Consider the following 17,079-nt stretch of genomic DNA (forward strand, 5'->3'; position numbering starts at 1 on the left):
CTGCAGAGGTTGGACACGAACTTCATGTCTGCAATGATGTGACCAATGAGGTCGTACATGGACTTTCTGAAAACCAGAGACAATGTTCTGACCATGTCATGTCCATGGAAGATGCCACCTATTCCCCTGCCTGTTTTGACAAGACCCCTGTGCCCAATGCTAACTCCTCCTCTCTTTTGTATTTCAGTTTTGCCTGTTGTAGCTTTGCCTTTCTTACTAGATATGCCCTGGGGGTCCTTGCTCATCAGATTGGCTATGGTGGTCATCCGCTCCACCCTGGAGGTCGTCTGCCCTATCAATCCAGCTTGAGCTACTCCCTCACGTCATGTCTGGCCACGATTTCCCTAAAGAATTTTTTGGGGGGGACTATGGGTACCAAGCTCCAGCAGATGTAGAGCATGGCCCACCACTGCTCCATGGTCCAGGCCCGCCTATGCTCCACAGCCTGCCACTGCTCCATGGCCCAGGCCCGCCTATGCTCCACAGTCTGCCACTGCTCCATGGTCCAGGCCTGCCAATGCTCGACGGCCTGCCAATGCTCCACAGCCTGCCACTGCTCCATGGACCAGGCCTGCCACCGCTCCATGGTCCGGGCCCACCAATGCTCCACAATCTGCCACTGCTCCATGGCCCAGGCCTGCCAATGTTCCATGGCCAAGATCCACCCATGCCCCATGGTTCAGGTCCTGTCCCCCTTCATGGGCCTGGCCCTCCATCCCTCCCCCAAGACCACCTCCACTCCACCACCACGGTTATATTTGGAGCATCTGGAATCCGCTCCTTAAGCGGGAGGCTCTGTAAGGAACTCAGAACGAGCGTGTCTGAGTTCAGGACTCTTATGTTGAAGTGTTGTCATGTCTGTCTTCACCTTGTGCTTGCCCTCACTCCCTTGTTAGTTACTATGGTCACCCTTGTTAATTGCCTTGATGATTTTCCCCTCCCCCTTGTTACCTCATTAGCCCTCTCTGTATAAATAGGTCCCTGTTTTAGTCAGCGGGGGTTGGTTATTGTCGGAGTTCCTCAACTTAGTGTTTGTGGTGTTCTCCCATGGTGTTCATGCCTTGTCTTGTCTGGAGTTAATGTTATTGCCATGCCTGGATTCATACCTTGCTAACCTGTGGATTACTTTGTCATGCATGGAACCAAGTTTGTATTCATGTGACTTTTAGTGTGGAATAAACTGCTTGCATTTAGATCATCACCCTTCTTCATTTGAGACAACACAGCAGACGTTACACTGAGGAGTATTTGAAGAATACAACATACAGTGTTGTTGGTCATATTAAAGGGATAGCTCATTTTAAAACATCTTCTTTAATATTCGACAGAAGAAAGAAACTCCTACAGGATTGGATTAACTTGAGGGTGAGCAAATAATGACAATTTTCATTTTTGGGTGAACAATCCCATTAACCCCTCATGTCACACTTTTTTGTGATTAACTTTTTTATTATAATTTTAGCTGCATCATAAACATTATGACAGATTCAATAAACTATATACAAACAGATGCCATGAAAATTACCACGACCAAAATAACATAATAAAATAAAACAAGTACACACAATTAGGAAGTCAAGATTTAAGTTTTTCTAACATGTCGGCTGTTATTGACCAGTTTTGAATAGTTCTGTCTTTAGCCCCATTGAGTTTAGTGGTGGTTCCCTCAAGCAAGGCAATGTCTCTGAAGTAAGAAAGTCAGATGTAAGAAGAGGAGGTGGATGGTTCAATCCATAGATTTAAGATTGGCTGCAGTACCTGCCAATAAGATCCTTCTGTGATGAGTATTTAGCTGAAGTGTAGAGTCATCTAAGAGCAAGAAGATCAAGGGGTTCCGAGGTGTTTCTAGATATCAGAGGACCGTACATACAAAGGACCATAAAGGTACCACCATAGGGCATTCCCAGAACATGTGCAAATACGAATCTGTGTAACATAATTATTACACAGATGACAGTAAGGATCAGGTCCGATCTTCATTTTATACAATAAGCTTGGAGTGATGTAAGCCCTATTAATAAGTTTATAGTGGATCATCTGATGCGCCATGTTTTTAGATGCAATGAAACATCTGGCCCAAACGACATCCTAATCAGGTTTGGTTGTTACTTCTTTTTCCCAGGAATAAATAGCTGGTATATAGGATTACTGTTGAAAAAGAACAGAGTTATAGTCTTTAGAGACTAAGCCACTTGAGGGGGTGTTAGAGTCCAACCACTTCCATAAGGGATGTGGAAATATATTAGCAGTCCAGGGAACACCATAGGCCTTTAGAGCTGACCTCAGTCTATATATATATATATTAGGGGTGTAATGGTTCACAAAATTCACTGTTCGGTTCGATACGATACACTGGTGTCACGGTTTGGTTTGGTACGTTTTATCACAACTATGCAGTGACCATCTATCTAAGTCTTCCTTGATCTTGATTAAAGGCTTGTTAAAGGTTCACACTGTGCGATTGTGGCCACGATTTGGTCGTCTGAGGCAAATTTTGCAAATCCTAAAAGATTCCTATAATCCTAGCATAAAATCTGTTGTCTTTGATCCCTAGTTTGACATATTCACCGACAGCTGATTAATGACCGTTGCGATCAAATTTTACCTCCGACGAAATTCTGGCAGTGTCAGAAGATTTGGCGCACAATCCTCCAGTGTGACTTCTCCTACGACGAACGTCAAAATCTCTTCCTTTCAAGACGAGCCGTGATCAAAATTAATGATAGAGATGTCGTTGTTAGCCACCATTTCAGTCCCTTGTGTAACGCAGCTCACTGTCATCGAATGTGTATGTTTTGATGATTTAAAACTCCGGACAAGTTTTCATGCGCGTGTCCGTTTTTAACGCGTTTTGACTGTCGTACAGTCTGACATTACAGTTTTTTCCAATTGCTAACACACTAAAATGACATGCACAGCACAATTATTTAAACTGACACACAGAGAGCAAAACTTCTTCTCAAGTCTCCAAAAGTCTAAACACCTTTTCTGTTTTACACACATTTTGCATTTCAAAATAGCACTTTTTAAATTCACTAAATACAGTTCTCTGCATAAGACACAACAATCTGACATAAAGTCACATGTTTGCCATTTCAAAACACTGCCATTCAAAATGACACTACATGAGCTAATTGGCCAATTACATGTGCCACCTGGCCAAACACCTCAGTGGTTAATTGTTAACACTTCAATCAGGATGTAAGCACTATGAAAAGACCACAGGTGAGAACCTTTTTTTTTTACAACAACAATGGAAGACATTGCAGGAAGAGGAAGAGGAAGAGGAAGAGGGAGGTTGAGAATAAGAGGGGGAGGAAGAGTGAGAGGTAGGGGTAGAGCAGGTAGAGGAGTTCATGGCCAAAGAAGACAAACACTTTCAAATGAAATCAGAGCAACCTTAGTAGATCATGTCATCAACCATGGGTTGACAATGCGTGAGGCTGGACAGAGAGTGCAGCCAAACTTGAGCCGTTTTACTGTCGCCTCTGTCATCCGGACCTTTAGACTGGAGAACAGGTATGTAACCAAAATTTCATGTAGTACACATGTAGTATACCCCATGTCATAGTGTATCAGTTGGGTGACACCGGTTTACTTAGTGTATGACATCAGCCATTCATGAACTGTACAAGTTTCCTGTACAATGTACTCTACTGTGGGGGAAAATATTTAGGCTGCATTGTCCAAGCCCTATATATATTTTTATTTTATTTTTTTCTAAAGGACTGAGAGACGACACCATGGTGGAGGAAGGGGCCAAATGTTCACCGGGGTACAGGAAGCTGCCATTGTAAACTTGGTTTTGGAAAATAATGAAATCAGATTACGAGAAATTCAAAACCACATCATCCAAGACAACACCTTATTCAACAACATTCAACGAGTTAGTCTGTCCACATTGGCTCGCATTCTCAAGCGAAACCAAATCAGAATGAAACAACTTTATAAGGTGCCGTTTGAGAGAAACTCTCAAAGAAACAAAGAGTTCAGACGAGCATATGTGGATGTAAGTACTATATTGACTGCAGTACACTACACACAACATTGTTTCCCAGTGTACTGGATAACACCATATTGAGTGATTTTTGTTCTTTGTTTTCAGGGAGTACTGGAAATGGATGCTCATGCAATCCCACATGAGTTCATCTTTATAGATGAGGCTGGGTTCAACCTAGCAAAGACCAGAAGAAGAGGGAGAAACCTCATTGGCCACAGAGCCATTATAGATGTTCCTGGCCAACGTGGTGGGAACATCACAATGTGCGCTGCCATCTCCAATATGCATGGTGTCCTCCACCGTCATGCCAAACTTGGACCATACAACACAGCCCATATTCTCACATTTCTGGACAGACTTCACAACATTCTCATACCACCAGAGCGTATGAATGATGCAGACCATCAAAGAAACCGGTACGTTGTAGTATGGGACAACGTGAGCTTTCATCGTGCAGCCCCAGTCCAAAACTGGTTTGCTGACCACCCAACATTTCTCGTGCAATACCTCCCACCATACTCACCATTTCTGAACCCCATAGAAGAATTCTTTTTGGCATGGCGGTGGAAGGTATACGACCGGCAGCCCTTTGTGCGCATGCCTCTTGTGCAGGCCATGGAAGAGGCATGTGGTGAGATTGATGTGGGTGCAATTCAGGGATGGATAAGGCACTCAAGGCGCTTCTTCCCTCGATGTCTGGCAAGGGAAGATATTGCCTGTGATGTTGACGAGGCGTTGTGGCCAGACCCGGCTGTGCGGCAAGATGCTGCCTAATTATTTTTCTTGCCTTTTTTTTTGTTTTTTTTTTTTTTTACTGTAATATATTTTTTTTCAGAAATTTTCTTTTTCAGTTTACTTTTTTTGTAAGAATATTTTTGTTCAGTCCCATGTAAATATATCTGCTGTGCCTATGTTGTACTGACTTGTTTACTGTAGTGAAGGAAAAAAAATAAAAATGTTGCAACAGCATGTGTGTGTATCTGCAAATATTTCTGTGCATGTGAACAATCTGATACATATTTTAGTATTATGGCAAAGCATACTAAAGATGGGGGTGCTTTTCATTATGCCCAACAGTGTGTAGGTGGTTAGGCAAAAATCTGGTAATATGAATGAAGTGTGTGCCATTTCATGCAAAAGTTTGATTTTGATAATGCTCTGTGTAGTTTCGGTTGCAGTGCTTCATTTTGCAGGATATATGAGGTATTTTGCAGTTTGGGTGTGTGGTTTTGTGAATTGTGTTAAGTGTTTTGATAAAACCAGAGTAGTTTGAAAAATTGTGTGTTAGCAATTGGAAAAAACTGTAATGACAGCTGAGATCCCACAGTGTGACATGAGGACCATGTTCGTACAGTCTGACAAGTAACCATCGTAAAGGACAATTATAAATCGCACAGTGTGAACCCAGCTTAAGAGAATTTGGAAATTGTATTTAGGGATAGAGTGTATAGTTGAGGATATTGTGATACCCAAATAAGTAAATTGATTGACTATAGGGATCAAGGATCAACCGTTACAAAGTGTTTTAACCATTTTAATAAATTCCTGTCTAGCCCCTATGGCCTGGTTTCACAGACACGGCTTAGGCTAAACCAGGATTAGGCCTTAGTTCAATTAGGGTATTTAAGTAGCTTTTATAAACGTACCCTACAATAACACATTATTGGTGTGCATCTTGAAACAAAACAATGGCTTTGACATATTTTAAGATATGTCAGTACAAATTGCTTTCAGTTAAAACAATGTTTAAGAACCGCCCAGAGGAAGCTCCATTCAATCCTGTCAAACGCTTTCTCCGCGTCCAATGAGATGACTGTGGAGGAAGCTGAATAGGAGCTGGATCTGTGAATAATATGTAACAATCGCCTGATGTTATCTGACACGAAGCGATCTTTGAGAAAGCCAGACTGATCATAATTATTATACATTTATGTAGTCTGAAGGCTAAAGTTTGGGCAAGAAGTTTTGCATCAACAGTAAATAAACTAATAGGACAATAACTAGCATATTCCAAGGGGTCTTTGTCTTTTTTAAGTAAAAGAGTGATAAGAGCTGTTTTGGTCCCTGTGTAGGGCAAGTGATAGAAATTTTTGATAACGAAGAAGGGATGTATTAAATCTCCAACATTTGCACCCAGAGGGGACAGTGAAAGGAAGAAGACACAAAGTTACTGGGGAGTGATCTGAAAGGAGGATAGGTAGGATATCTACGCTGTCAACAAATGGAATACAGGTGGATGATATGATCAGATAATCAATACGCGAATAGCTCTTGTGGCGGGCTGAGAAGAATGTGTAATCTTTAACACCGTCATTTCTCAACCGCCATATATCACATACCTTTACTTGATTTATGAATTTGTTAAATAACTTTGAAGAAGCCAGGTCAGATGGAGATTATGAGGATCTATCAAGTAGAGGGTTATGGACCGCATTGAAGTCCCCACCTATAACAAGGTGGTAGTCATTAAGACTCAATATGATATGGATGAGTTGCTGGTAAAATGCGCTATCATGTTCATTCAGAGCATACACTGAGATAAAGGCACATTTAATATTGGTCCAAGAACGTGTCGGGTTACAAGTGTAACCCCTGTTCCCTGAGTAAGGGAACGAGACGCTATGTCAGTGACGTGATGGAACCCTCTGCATTTTGTGTTCGTGAAGCACCTCTGTATCCAACCAATGAGAAGATGTGACGCCAGAGGCGGGTGACGTCACGGACCAGGAAACTATAAAGCATACCCAGAAACAGAGAACACAGCTTCTGGAATATGTCTGAAGCAAAGTGCTCCAGGTATGAAGGAGGTACGGCAACGCGACGTAGCGTCTCGTTCCCTTACTCAGGGAACAGGGGTTACACTCGTAAACCGAGACGTTCCCTTTCGTGGGAACTATCGATGCTACGTCAGTGACGTGATGGGAACGCTGTCCCAACTACGCCGTATCTTCAAGTGCCTGGCTGCTATCTTGCAAGACCAAGGAATCTGGAGAAGAACTTATATTAACCCTCTGGAGTCTGAGGCTGATTTGGGGCCTGGAGAAGTTTTGACATGCTCTGACATTTGTGCTTTTTCAAGTTCTTCAGTTTTTCATAAACATATTAATGGAAAAATTGTCATTACACTGTATTCAGCACAAACTAGGCTACAATAATATGTGAGGAACATGTATGTACATGTTTGTGTTTTTGAAGGAATAACATTTATGCGTGGTTATTGAAAAAACAAAAAACTTAAGTCACTGAAATAAGGCCAAAAAAAGTATAGTAAATCTGTGTTCACAAGACTTTTGGGTATTGGAGGTTGTAGACTAGAATTTTTGCTTCAGAATTATGTAAAAATTATGCTGCCTACTCCTTCATATAAAACAATATATTCATTTAGTTTTTGTAAGACACTTTTTGCCAAGAAACACAGTATGCGAGGAGGCGTGAATCACCACTGAAAATGGGCCATTCTCACCTGAGAATACAAAAGAATTGGATAGTAATGAGCTGAAATGACTTGCATATTAATGAGGCATTTCAGTCAGGTAGGCTGTGAAAAAAAACCTTCTGTGATGTCTCAAGCTCATTATGATATATGAAACATACAGAAAAATATTATTACAATATAAAGTAATGGTTTTATATTATACTTTAAAATATAATGTATTTCTGTGATGCAAAGAGTCTGAATATAGGCTTTTAGTTTAAAAGCATGCACATTTGGAGAAATATTGGATTCTCATATGCTTATGTCAATTTTCTATACAGAGGAGTTACTTTTAATTAATATTCACTGTCATTACTATGAGCGCTGGTGTTTTCAATTCATCCTTGAAGTCGGAGGGCGCTCTGTGCATTTTTAGTCCACAAATTCATCTAAAAGAAGAAGAGGCTATTCCATGAATGGAGTTTCCAATTCATACAGCAGCAGGAGGGCGCTAAAGAAACAAAAACTCATCTAAAATTCATCCATAGAAGAAAAGTAAACAGGAACTAACTGTATGTCTTCTAGAGATCGCTAACCATGACTTTTACATCCAGATAAACACTTTTCAAGACAATAAATACACGATTGAGATGATGAATGCATGTATTGCCTCTGAATTTGCGTCTGAATAGCGCTGGCTCCGTGGGCGTGGTCGCATTAGCGGCCAATGAGCTGAATCACAGTCTTCTGACATGGCTCTCTTTTCATACAGATTACATAAACACAGAAGGTTTGTTTTCGATTTGACTTACATGATTTAAAACCTGACATCTTAACGTTTTTTTAGACATAAGTTTAATTTTTCTGTGATTAGTATTCACTAAGTTACAGTTCATTTTCTGAGAATTATCAGATTGGATTTCGTTCAGAGGGAGAGGAGAGATCACGCATCATGTTAGTTTTCTTTATTTTACAAAAAGCACAACATTTTGTTTTTACTTTGAGTGTATATAAATAAAAGAAGACATTCTATAGTTTCAACTGATATATTGCTTATGTCTCTATGACAAAAAATGACGGAGTATTTGAAGTCTGTTTTGCTGCAATGTGAAAAAAAAACTGCAAAACGCGCCGGCGCGTTTTTAGACCTCAGAGTGTTAAGATTATAAAATCTGATGAAAGTGTGCTGGGATGACCATCCAGCTGCAACACATATGTTGTCCAGTGACACTCCTGACAAAAGAGCTTTAGAAGCGGCCATACCTCTTGTAGAATGAGCTCTAACGGCTAAGGGACATGGCTGTCCCACTGCTTTATATGCGAGTGAGATGGCCTCGACCATCCACTTGCTCATCCTCTGCTTGGATGCTGGGCCCCCCCTTCTAGGGGACCCGTAACATACAAATAATTGATCTGTTTTTCTCCACAGGGCAGCTCTGTGGGTGTAGGCATCCAGCGCCCTCACAGGGCAAAGCAGATTACGTTTTTCCTGATCCTGATTTTCAAATGGAGGAGGACAGAAAGCCTCCAGTACAATGGGACCTGGGACTCTAGTGGGGACCTTTGGCACATAGCCCGGTCTAGTATGTAAGAAAGCCTTGATCATACCAGGCGCAAATTCTAAACATGATGGAGCGACTGACAGCGCTTGCAAATCACCAATACTTTTCAAGGAAGAAATTGCTAACAGAAAGACTGTTTTTAGTGTTAGAAATTTATCTGACACTTATTCTATTGGCTCGAAGGGGGCCTCAGCTAACCCTTGGAGCACAATAGATAAGTCCCAGGTCGGAGTTTTTGTGCGCACCGAAGGCCTCAACCTCAGTGCACCACGGAGGAAGCGTATAACTAGGGGGTCTCGACCCACCGAGGAGCCCCCTACATGATTATGATAAGCCGAGATGGCTGCGATATATACCTTCAATGTTGAAGGGGTTAAGCCTTCTGAAAAATTTTCCTGAAGGAATTGTAGCACACAGCTAATAGGAGACTGGACAGGGTCCATATTACGCTGGCCACACCATGTGGCGAACAGTTTCCATTTATACATATACAGCTTCCTCGTGGAGGGAGCTCTGGATTAAAGGATGAGCTTCTGGATTGAAGGATGAGATTCTATGAGCCTTGCCCCCTCAGAGGCCAGGCCCATAGCTTCCACATTTCTGGGCGGGGATGGAGAATCGTGCCGCCTGCTTGTGACAGGAGATCCTGTCTGAGAGGAAGCTCCATTGGAGAGCCGTGAAGGAGAGATATTAGGTCCGCAAACCATATTCTTGTTGGCCAGTAAGGAGCCACCAGTATTAGGTCGGCCCTCTCTTGGCGAACCTTGTCCAGAACTCCCGGGAGCAAAGAACCCAGGGGGAATGCGTACAGGCGTAGCCTCGGCCACATCTGTAGCATAGCATCCAGCCCTAGGGGTGCTGGGTGCTCCACAGAGGGCACTGAGTTGACTCCTCTGTGGCAAATAGATCGACTTGAGCTCGTCCGTAGACTTTCCATATCAACTCTACCACCTCGGTGTGGAGTTTCCATTCCCCCGGCCTCGCGCCCTGCCTCGACAGAGCGTCTGCTCCCACATTCAACCGCCCGGGAATATATGCTGCTTTCAGTGAAAGGAGTTTTCCCTGGGCCCACAGGAGGATGCGGCTGACCAGATTGCATAGCAGGCGAGACCGCAAACCCCCCTGGTGGTTTATATATGAGACCACCGTAGTGTTGTCCGTGCGTACCAACACATGGTGTCCCCTCAGGTCCGGGAGGAAGTGTTTTAGAGCTAGAAACACCGCCATCATCTCCAGCCGATTTATGTGCCAGGAGAGCTGATGGTCCTCCCAGAGACCCTGAGCTGAGCGACCACTCATGATCGCCCCCCAGCCCGTGAGGGAAGCATCTGTCGTTAGCATTACGCGACGACGAGGAATTCCCAACACGGGTCCTTGGGACAGGAACCAAGGCTTTTTCCACATGACCAGAGCACGAAGGCATCGCTGCGTGACTTTGATCATACGAAAAGGATTTCCCCTCGGGGAAAACCCCTTGGTCCTGAGCCACCACTGTAAGGGTCTCATGTGCAGAAGGCCAATAGTAATAATGTTGGACGCAGCTGCCATCAGACCCAGCAGTCTCTGAAACTGTTTTACAGTGAGTGACTGGCCTAACTTCACCCCATTCACGGCCCCGAGAATGGCATTCACATGAGCAGGAGTCAATTGCGCCTGCATCATAGTGGAATCCCAGATTACACCTAGATAATTCGCAACCTGACTCGGGACCAGCACACTCTTTTTGGCATTGAGTCTCAACCCAAGCTTTATGTGTGACAGAACAACATCTCGATGTTGAACTGCTAGTCGTTCTGTTTGAGCTAGTATCAACCAATCGTCGATATAGTTCAGTACGCGGATGCCCTGGAATCTCAGCGGAGCCAGCGCTGCATCCACGCACTTTGTGAACGTGCGGGGTGATAGAGATAGGCTGAAAGGAAGGACCCTGTATTGGTAAGCCTCGCCCCTGAAAGCGAACCTGAGGAACTTCCTGTGAGAAGGATGGATGGATACATTGAAATAAGCGTCTTTCTGATCTATTGCCACAAACCAGTCCTGGGACCTGATCTGTGGGATAATCTGTTTGAGTGTGAGCATTTTGAACTTCAACTTTTTTACAGATCGATTTAACACACGTAAATCTATGATCGGACGCAACCCTCCATCCTTCTTTGGAACAATGAAGTTGCGGCTGTAAAAGCCTGACATTTTGCTGGGAGGAGGAACCCTCTCTATAGCTCCTTTTTGCAAAAGCGTCGTAACTTCTTGTTCCATCACCAGAGACCGCTCTGGGGCTACCACTGTGTGGAGAACCCCATTGAACTTGGGCGGTCGAGAACCGAACTGAATTCTGTAACCCTGTTGTATCATGAGCAGCACCCATTTTGAAATGTTCGGGAGACGTTTCCATTCTTCCATATATTCTACTAAGGGAACCAGTCTCTCGAGACTGGTCTCTGGTGTTTTTTGAGCACTTGGCTCGTTCATCTGACGCTGCGCACCGGGAGACAAACGAATCAAGCGCTGACCGATCCCCCTCGGAGGATCGGTGGAGACCGCTGCTCCCTGACGCACACTGGGTGGAAGGGTTGGCAGGACGGCCCCCTGAGGGCACTGGGGTAGAACGGGCGCCCGAGATGATAATTGAATTACCCCGGAGGGGACTGCCCTCAAAGGTCCCAAATGACCGGCGTCAGGACCTTTTCTTGGAAGCCTTTCGGGAGATAATGATGGTCCTCAGATCCGCCCTACCCCTGGAAGGCTTCGCCTGTGCTGACCGCCCCGGTCCCCAAGCTTTCTGCGGGGGAGCCCGGGTGGCCATGCTGGCTTTCTGCTGCGCCCTGTGCGCCGAGGAGCTGGCTATCGGCCGAGACTGCTCCCGCCCAGCAGTCTCGGGGGGATGAGAGCGACGGGGGAGAAGCTTTTGAAACGCCGCTGACTGTTTGCGTGTCTCCTGGAACCTGTTGATGACAGATGTCACTGCGTCGCCGAACAGGCCACCAGGAGACAGCGGCGCGTCCATCAGGACGTTTTTATCCTTTTCTTTTATATCGGATAAATTAAGCCATAGATGCCTCTCCGTGGCCACCAGGGCTGCCATAGAGCGGCCGATTGATTTGGCCGTCTCTTTGGTGGCCCGGAGAGCTAGATCTGTCGCCTTTCTGAGTTCATGTATGGCTTCAAATGATGCTTCCCCACTCTCATCTATTTCCCCCAGCAGGTCGGCTTGGTATGCCTGCAAGATAGACATTGTATGCAGGCATGCTGCCGCTTGACCTGCCGCCGAATAAGCCTTGCCCACTAAGCTGGAGGTTGTTTTTAATGGCTTAGTGGGCAACGTCGGGGTCTTAAGGGACGCAGACTCGGGAGAGAGATAGCTCGCGAGCGTCTCGTCCACCCGAGGCATCGCCCCATAGCCGTGGTGTTTCAGCCCCATGATGTTACTGTATAATGACGTTTGGGGGCTGTAAACACGGTATTATAATGGTCTCTTCCACGACCTCGACACCTCGGTGTGGAGGTCGGGAAAGAACGGCAGACCCCGGCGCTGGGGTAGTGACCGTGCTGGAAGAAATCTTTCATCAAGTTTGCTTTTAGGTTGATTTTCACTTTTTTCTACTGGCCAGTCTATGCTTAACTTTTCAACTGCCCTGGTCACTACCTCCAAAAGCTCCTCGTGCGCTGGAGATGAGGATGGCGGTCCCTCATCTCCTTCTTCGGCACCCTCCACATCAACCTCCTCGGAGGAAGATATGTTGAGTGCCGGTGTCTCTCTCCGGGGGGAAGAGACCGCAGCGCGTGCTTCCGCCACCAGAGGAGAGACACTGGGTTCAGCAGGTAAGGGGAGCGATAGGGCAGGACCCGTCTCTCCCCTCTCTGCTAAATCCATTTGTGAACCCCACGAGCGCAGCCTTCGCTGTGCCTCAGCAGCAGCGGGACCGGAGTGTTCCCCGCGGTGCCCTCCTCAAAGAGCGCCCGGCGTGAACGCAGCACTCTAAGAGTGAGCCTCTCGCAGTGTACACAGACAGCTCCCTCGAGAGCTGCCTGTGTGTGCTCAACTCCCAGGCATTTTACACACATATCGTGTGTATCCCCGTCCGTAATGAAGCGCGGACAGGGAGGAACACACTTCGTAAATTTTTGTTGCTTTTCTGCCATTTATATATATTTTTTGTCTTATTTTGTGCTTGTGAAACTCTTGTCCTCAGACAAAGAGATCAATGTGTGCAGTGTGCAGGGACAACAGAAGCTGGCGTTCTCTGTTTCTGGGTATGCTTTATAGTTTCCTGGTCCGTGACGTCACCCGCCTCTGACGTCACATCTTCTCATTGGTTGGATACTGAGGTGCTTCACGAACACAAAATGCAGAGGGTTCCCATCACGTCGATAGTTCCCACGAAAGGGAACCAAGTACATATGCAATACGACCATCAGCATCACCCTTCGAATAATGTATGGAAATGGGAAGGCGCCTGGCAACCAATATCAAAATCCCCTTATTTTTCTTTACAGATGAAAAGGATGAGGCTATTTTAAAATGTCTATTCTGAAAACGATGCAGGTCACAGGCTTTTAAATGAGATTCCTGTATAAATGCAACTGAGGCCCGTTTAGATCTTAAATAATCCAAACACTTTGTTCTCTTAACAGCGCTGTTTAAACCATTGACATTCCATGATACTATATGAAGAGCCATAAATCAGACATCATAACGTAAGACATGTTGAGTGTGTAACAAAAAAGATAAAACTTACAAGAGTTATTCATGGCATCTGGAACATTAAAGGAACAAAAATAAGAACCAAATGAAAAGGCAGAAAGCAGAGAACCAGAACAAGGTCTCCTGCCTGCCCATTTAACAACTTTGTCTGGATATGTGGCTAGTATAACAGTCGATCACTCGAGTGGAAGAGCCGATTCAGCATACAGGTTCACCGATGTGATGCTCGGTATGGTTGCTGCATTCAACGAGTTTTAGTTGGTTGCTATGGTTTCCGGGCTGGCGTCCGTTGACATTACAGCTGGTACGTCCTCCGATTCGTGCAGAGGCAATGAGGATTCCTGGTGCTGGGTAGCATAAGATTCCACTTCAGCTGGTGTTTTTACTTTTGTGAAGTATTGGGCCGGCGGATCGGGCTCCTTTAAGAATAACGTTTCTGTCCTGAAAGCGTAGTAATTTAAAGATCAGTGTTCGTGGGCCTTTCCTGTAGTTGTCACTAGTGTAGATATGATGTGCCCTTTCTATCTCGACTGATTTGTTTTTAGGCGAAGGACTGATTTGTTTTTAGGCGAAGGAATCCACTGAGGTAGCTGTGTTTGCACGAAGCCCACTGGGTCGGTGCCCTCTTCCCCTTCTCCAAGGCCAACGAGACGAATGTTGTATTGCCGACTCGTGTCTTCCAGTCTCGCCATCTTGTCTTGTAGCATGCCTACGGCTAGCTTAACTTCGGCCGAATCCTGCTTTACTTTTTGAACCGCTGACTAGATGTTATCAGAGCTGTTACTGATTAACTTCATCTCTCTCTCCAAGAAACCGATTCTTTCAGCAACAGGTTAAAATTCTTCCTTGAAGATTTCACGAATGATACCAAACTGTAGCTTTAGCTCGTCAGCCACCATGCTGCGCAGTGCTTTGTTGTCTGGTTCTTTCAGCCGTTTTTTCTCCGGAGAGGATGGTAAAAGCTGACGTTTATCCATCACGCAATGATAAGCAAACTCAGGGAGCACGTATTATTGATTAATACCAAAGCTATAATTTTAACGGATGATTTATCAGTGCCGAGTAGGGGAGCTCCAAACTCCAGCGGCCATCTCTGTCAGTAGGTCACATGATCTCTCCATGTCACTCTTTGAGGATTATTTAACACTCTAAGGTCTGAAAACGCGCCGGCGCGTTTTGCAGGGTTTTTTTTCACATTGCAGCAAAACAGACTTAAAATACTCCGTCATTTTTTGTCATAGAGACATAAGTAATATATCAATTGAAACTATAGAATATCTTCTTTTATTTGTATACACTCAGAGTAAAAACAAAATGTTGTGCTTTTTGTAAAATAAAGAAAACTAACATGATGCGTGATTTCTCCTCTCCCTCTGAACGAAGTCCAATCTGATAGTTCTCAGAAAATTAACTGTAACTTAGTGAATACTAATCACATAAAAATTACACTTATGTCTAAAAAAAACGTTAAGATGTCAGGTTTTAAATCATGTAAGTCAAATCGAATACAAACCTTCCGTGTTTATGTAATCTGTATGAAAAGAGAGCCATGTCAGAAGTCCGTGATTCAGCTCATTACCTGCTAATGCGGCCACGCCCACGGAGCCAGCGCTATTCAGACGCAAATTCAGAGGCAATACATGCATTCATCATCTCAATCGTGTATTTATTGTCTTGAAAAGTGTTTATCTGGATGTAAAAGTCATGGTTAGCGAGCTCTAGAAGACATGCAGTTAGTTCCTGTTTTCTTTTCTTCTATAGATGAAGTTTTTGTTTCTTTAGCGCCCTCCGGCTGCAGTATGAATTGGAAACTCCATTCATGGAATAGCCTCTTCTTCTTTTAGATGAATTTGTGGACTTAAAATGCACAGAGAGCGCCCTCCGACTTCAAGGATGAATTGAAAACACCAGCGCTCATAGTAATGACAGTGAATATTAAATAAAAATAACTCCTCTGTATAGAAAATTGACATAAACATATGAGAATCCAATATTTCTCCAAATGTGCATGCTTTTAAACTAAAAGCCTATATTCAGACTCTTTGCATCACAGAAATACATTATATTTTAAAGTATAATATAAAACCATTACTTTATATTGTAATAATATTTTTCTGTATGTTTCATATATCATGATGAGCTTGAGACATCACAGAAGGTTTTATTCACAGCCTACCTGACTGAAATGCCTCATTAATATGCAAGTCATTTCAGCTCATTACTATCCAATTCAGGTGAGAATGGCCCATTTTCAGTGGTGATTCACGGCTCCTCGCATACTGTGTTTCTTGGCAAAAAGTGTCTTACAAAAACTAAATCAATATATTGTTTTATATGAAGGAATAGGCAGCATAATTTTTACATAATTTTGAAGCAAAAACTCTAGTCTACAACCTCCAATACCCCTAAAGTATTGTAAACACAGATTTACTATACTTTTTTGGCCTTATTTCAGTGACTTAAGTTTTTTGTTTTTTCAATAACCATGCATAAATGTTATTCCTTCAAAAACACAAACATGTACATACATGTTCCTCACATATTATTGTAGCCTAGTTTGTGCTGAATACAGTGTAATGACACTTTTGTCATTAATATGTTTATGAACAACTGGAAAAAGCACAAATGTCAGGGCATGTCAAAACTTCTCCAGGCCCCAAATCAGCCTCAGACTCCAGAGGGTTAAAGATCTGTGTAGGATTATTTAAGGACCCATGTGTTTTTCTCTAATAATTAAAACAAGCCTCATAATGGCACTTGATGCACTCGATGCATTTGCTCGAGAAAGAAGACCTGTTTGGCCTTTTTATGCCGAAAGAGAGGCAGAAAGAGAGAGGGGAACAGGATCAGCTCAGGCTATTGCTCTGGCATTGTGTGCTTCTAATCCTGCCACTTAAGTAATTTAGCAATTGGGTGAAAAAAAGGAACAAAAAATCATTAAAAATAAAAGTATGCAGCACCTGGAATGAAGGAATCCTTGCGGCAGTCATACAGCATTCCAGGAAACAGAGGTCTTCCTAGGGCTGCCACTTCAATTGGCTCCGATTCCATGGCTCTAATAAATAAAAGAAATAGGTAAAAAATAAATAAATAAATAAGATAATATTTATAAATTGTCACCTTTATTAAAATTCTTAAGGAACTTTTTAAATTTAAATTTAAGTCAGGTAACTGGTAACAGGTTAGATACACATAAAATGTTGAACTTTTATGAAATTAACTTTCATTTTTTTAAAGATACCATTTAACTGTATTCATTTTATTAGTTCTCCCATTTTTTTTTTTTTTTTTTTTTTTTTAAATATCCAAGGTAACACACTAGAATAGCCTACTGTTCCTTCTAAGGATGTTCACAATTCTCAATATAATATTAAACCGTTTCAATACACAGTTGTGAATT

At 43.4% G+C, this 17,079-nt stretch overlaps 1 protein-coding gene across 1 annotated transcript in view; it reads right to left on the reverse strand.

Moving 5' to 3' along the window:
* LOC137006529 (cytolytic toxin-alpha-like) overlaps nucleotides 1-16,730 on the reverse strand; it is a 41,336-nt gene extending 24,606 nt beyond the window's left edge. The window contains exon 1 of the mRNA XM_067367363.1: nucleotides 16,640-16,730. Within this exon, the coding sequence (XP_067223464.1) occupies nucleotides 16,640-16,730 (91 nt within the window). The remainder of the gene's footprint in view (nucleotides 1-16,639) is intronic.
* Nucleotides 16,731-17,079: the final 349 nt, after the last annotated feature.

Source organism: Chanodichthys erythropterus, chromosome 18 (genome assembly GCF_024489055.1).
Source record: "Chanodichthys erythropterus isolate Z2021 chromosome 18, ASM2448905v1, whole genome shotgun sequence".
NCBI lineage: Eukaryota > Metazoa > Chordata > Actinopteri > Cypriniformes > Xenocyprididae > Chanodichthys > Chanodichthys erythropterus.